This window comes from Frankliniella occidentalis, unplaced genomic scaffold, assembly GCF_000697945.3.
Source record: "Frankliniella occidentalis isolate FOCC.00 unplaced genomic scaffold, Focc_3.1 Scaffold14, whole genome shotgun sequence".
In the NCBI taxonomy this organism is placed as follows: Eukaryota; Metazoa; Arthropoda; class Insecta; order Thysanoptera; family Thripidae; genus Frankliniella; species Frankliniella occidentalis.
The window spans coordinates 695610-700245 of NW_026267144.1; the positions used below are offsets into that span (position 1 = coordinate 695610).

The window sequence follows — 4636 nt, forward strand, 5'->3', positions numbered from 1 at the left end:
CGCATTTTTTATCCCCTCGGCGTCGCACGACGGAAGGGCCCTGTCGGGACTTCCCCGTCAGACTGGGGGGGCCAACAGAGCGAGCGAGGGATCGAACTCGAACTACTGTACCTTGTTGTCCCGCGGGCTCGTAGGCGCGCGCAAGCTCGTCCAGCAGAAAAACTTTCCGCCGGAACTGGAATTTCAGTCGTTCGTTCTAAGGACTAGTCTTTACACAGCGGAATTGGTTTTATTCCCACAGCAAAAAAATAGAAATAAAGTTTGTTTGTTTTGTTTATTTCGTGCATGTCAGGGGGCGACGGGTTGAAGGCCCCAGTAAGGCTTCCTATACCTCCATCCGGAGTCCCCCTAGTTGCTTTACATTTCATCCCCCGCCCGTTTAATCGTCCGCATTTCGTTCATCGCGGCTCGAGTCTGCCGGTGGGCGACCCGATGAGGCTCGGCCCGGCTCGGATCTCGTATCGCGCCAACCTCCCTCCCATCTGCCTACACGGGACGCATGCGAAGCACAGCGAGCAATCACTGCCGGGAGCCCAACCTCCTTTGGGGGGTGGAGGGGTACACACAAAAAATAAAAATATTCGAAAGGAGAAGTAAAATTTTCAGGTGAAAGAGTACCCTGCGACGTACGATTTACTTTGATAGTTATTTCACATGTAATTCATTGATGACTGGTTAGCCTCACTGCTGCTTTGATCTAACATGAATTTCAAAAAATGCTAGCCTCACTCACTGTAATAATGTAAGCTTTGTTGCCTTTCTTTCCGTTGCAGTGTCCCGCTCATGCGCCACCGTAGGGAAGATGCTTAGCGCGTTGCACCCCAAGAACCACACGGTGCCCATCTACCGGCGGACGTTTCGCCTCTCCCGGTTCGAGATCCACGTCGACTTGTGGGTGTCGGAGCAACTGGCCCGTCGTCGCGGCGGCGGCAGCAGGCACGCCGAGGACGCCGAGGAGTGCGAGGTGCACGAGAACGCCGCGGCCACGGAGGTGGGCGGCGACGACCTCCCCCGGGGGGCCACCGCGTCGTTCAACTCCCGTCGCGGGTCCGCGGTCGCGGGCAATAGCCTCGTGCAGAGGGACGTGATCGTGGAGCCGCGACCCGTCGAGGACTCGGCCGAAGACGCACCCGCCGACGAGGCCACCGACGAGGCTGTCGTTGAGGACGCCGTAGTTGCCGAGGAGGTCGAGGCCGGCGACAGCAGAGCTGAGCAGCCCGTCGGCTGCGAGGCCGCCATCAACGCCGACGCCACGGAAGCCTCCGAGGCCACCGTTGAGGTCGTGACGGAGTGCGCGCCCGATGAGGACCCGAACGGCAACGCGCCGACCAAGTCCATGGAGACGGCTGTCTAGCTGTAGCACCCCCGGGACTTGAGCGGGACGCTCGCCGCACTCCCGCATCCCCGGGCGCACCGATGGCCAACGTCACGGCCAGCCCCATGTACCAGCAGCTGCCGCGTCCCCCGGGGCACTCAGGACCCGCCATGGGCAACGCGTCCACCGTGCTGGCGCTGCAGCACGGCCACTCGCACTACAACTGGAGCCGCCACCCGGACATGGACATCATCGAGGACGCCGGCGTGCAGGCCTTCTTCTTCATCTGCTACACCACCATCTTCGTGCTCGGCGTGTTCGGCAACGTGCTCGTCTGCTACGTGGTGGGCCGCAACCGCGCCATGCAGACCGTCACCAACTTCTTCATCACCAACCTGGCGCTGTCCGACATCCTGCTGTGCATCCTGGCCGTGCCCTTCACGCCGCTCTACTCCTTCCTGGGCCAGTGGATCTTCGGGCGCGTGCTCTGCCACCTCGTGGCCTACGCCCAGGGCACCAGCGTGTACATCTCGACGCTCACGCTCACGTCCATCGCCATCGACCGCTTCTTCGTCATCATCTACCCCTTCCATGTGAGTAGGCCGCTGCATTTGTCTTCATTAGCGCGGTGCCCGAGGCCGCGCCCGCCCCGCCTGATAGCCTCTCGGGCTCCGGCCTTGTTTGTGTTTGTCGTGCGGACGGTGGTGGCTGTGATGAGCAGCCGAGCAGCCCTTGTACGAGCGTGGCCAAGCTGCGCGGCAGGGCGCGCGGGCGTGGCGTGGCGTGGTGTAAATTAGGTTAACGCCGTTAAACACTCCCCTCCGAGGATCTCCATCGAGCCAGATACGCACGTTAAGATTGATAGATTGCCAAAATTTAACCCACATATTCCTACCACCGTCTCGTTGACCGGGGCTCGGGCGAGTGAGAACACAAAGGCAGAACGCTGCAGAACGGGATCAAAATGTTGTTTTTTTGGTTACTTTGGCGTCTAAGTCCCTACCTGGGAGGAGTGACTTTTGACTTTTAAGGTCAAAATTTCACCACTTTGACGTCATTTTTTTAACGTCATTTTGACTTTGGCGTCCTCGTTGAGGGGCCTGTGGCCCAGGCACCGTTCTCACAATGAAAGTATCGCACGGTTGCGCACTGACTGAGCGAATGTATCAAGCATTTTTTGGTGAGTACAGTTGAACGGTACTCACCGACGTTGAGTGATTGGAAGCTTGCAAACTGCCGAACTGAGCAGGGTGACTGGTGCACCATAACCTCTCTTTGGGCGTAACAACACGTCACATAGCAGGACACCCACAGCGCGCGTGGGCAGAGCCGGGGTAAATCCTCAGCCGCCCGGGAAGCAGGAAGTCAAAAGACTCACAGCTTTGAATCATTCTTCTTCATGTCACGAAGCACCTTTAAGAAACTTCACAAAAACGAACAACGAACGACAAACCACAAGTAAACAAACACTTCGGATAACGGCCACTAGGGTATGAGAAATTCGTAGTTCTCAGTTCTTTGCTCATTTTCAATGGAACTACGTAAATTTCTCATGCCGCAAGGGCGCGCAAAACTGCTGGTGGTTGGGATTTACCGAAATATCCTGGAGGGCGATCGGAGAGCTCCCTGAAAAAAAAACCGGAAACGCCTTCCTTCTAAATCGACTGAAACAGGGGGAGGGGGAGGACGGAAGTGGAGCGTTCTCAGGGAGCTCTCCGATCGCCCTCCTGTATGGGGAGCTGGGGCACTAAGAACGTCATAGCCCGCGCTGTTATCCTGTTTAAGCAGACTAGCTAGTGATTGAAACAAAAAGGTGGGGGACTCTACTCCGAAAGGTGTAATCAACGGTACTCACGCGTACCGTTTTGGCCGATGCGTGGGCTTGTTGTATTATCCGGGCAGGACAATTATTAAAATCGACATCAATAATAAAAAAAAGAATAACAAGAAAGTAAAGTGTCGGGCTGATAATCACTTTGATTGTTACGCGCTGAGAGACAAGAGATTATTATTTCCCAGCAATACGCAGGGGCGGGAGAAGCGGCGCGCACACTCTCACACACATGCACACCCCCCCCCCTCTCCATACTGGCCTGCCCCGGGCGTGTGGGTAATAGAATGGCTAATGGGAGAGTCCCCGGACGGCGGCGGTAGCATGCTGGGACCCCCACCCACCCCCTTTGTGCCCGCTCGGACCACGCAGGTGTCATTATTCAGAAAGATTAAGCACGTGGAAAATAATGTCTTATTGCTCTGCCGTTATGTGTTGGTGGAAAAAAAATGTGCTTCGATACCGCCGACGTTTTGCTCAACATTTTCCTAAAGTTGACGAAAGAAAAAGACTTAAAAACCCTTTAAAAACAAAGAAGCAATCAGGAATCAAGGAACGAATCAATAGCAAAGACTTCCAAGTACAACTCGTTTTTGTTTTGATTGCAGCCACGCATGCAGCTGACCACGTGCGTGGTCATCATCTCGTCCATCTGGCTGTTCTCCGTGTTCGTCACGCTCCCCTATGGACTCTACATGAACCACAAGGACGTGGACGGCCGCTTCTACTGCGAGGAGACCTGGCCCTCGGAAAACTTTCGGCAGGTGAGAGGAGAGCTAACACCATACCGACGCACGGTCACGTCCCCCGCAGTCTGCATCGTCCTCTGCGACACAAATAACGCCTCCCTCCTCCCCTCCCACTTCTTACTCTTTCCTTCGACGTAAAACATCAGCCACATCTCGGGCTCGGGCTCGGGCTCCTCATGCGAGTTTTCTTCTTCTCCGTTCTCAGTCACAGATTACATTACACGATAAAGTATAAAATTCCCCACGCGCTGCTTCACGACTGCTCTAGCCGATCAGAAAACTTTTCGAATCATCCCCGAGAGAGGCCAAGCTTCATCCACAAGCTGGTCAAAAGGGGCTCTGAGCCCCCTCCCCCCGCACCCCCCACCCTAGGGCAGATTTACCCTCCTTTCATGTTCGTGGACGCCCCGAGCAATGCGCGCCGCAGTCGGTCCGGGCCGCGACGCGCGACATTCCCCCTCTTTGCCCGAATCATTATGCACCACTCCGCGTCCCCGTCCCAAACTTGCTGCTGCGAACTGACGGAACACGGCCTCGAACGGCGAGGAGGGCGGCGAGTAGTCGTCGTGGTCCTCTAAATGGACTGTCAGCGCGCCGACCAGGCCGTCCCGCGCGCGCTGTTGTTCTCTCCGGGAGTGAGGGAGCAGCTGGACCATAACGGGAGATAGAGACGGGCCCTGGACAGCCACCCCGCACCGCCGCGACCCCAGCCAGGCGGCCACCCCCCCTGCCCCCGCCCCC

The 4636-nt window shown here is 56.8% G+C and overlaps 1 protein-coding gene across 1 annotated transcript in view; it reads left to right on the forward strand.

Moving 5' to 3' along the window:
• LOC113204973 (neuropeptide Y receptor type 2-like) overlaps nucleotides 1-4033 on the forward strand; it is a 6700-nt gene extending 2667 nt beyond the window's left edge. Inside the window, exons 2-3 of the mRNA XM_026420365.2 lie at nucleotides 774-1908; nucleotides 3755-4033. Coding sequence (XP_026276150.2) covers nucleotides 1417-1908; nucleotides 3755-4033 — 771 coding nt within the window. The 5' untranslated portion in view covers nucleotides 774-1416. The remainder of the gene's footprint in view (nucleotides 1-773; nucleotides 1909-3754) is intronic.
• The last annotated feature ends 603 nt before the right edge of the window (nucleotides 4034-4636 follow it).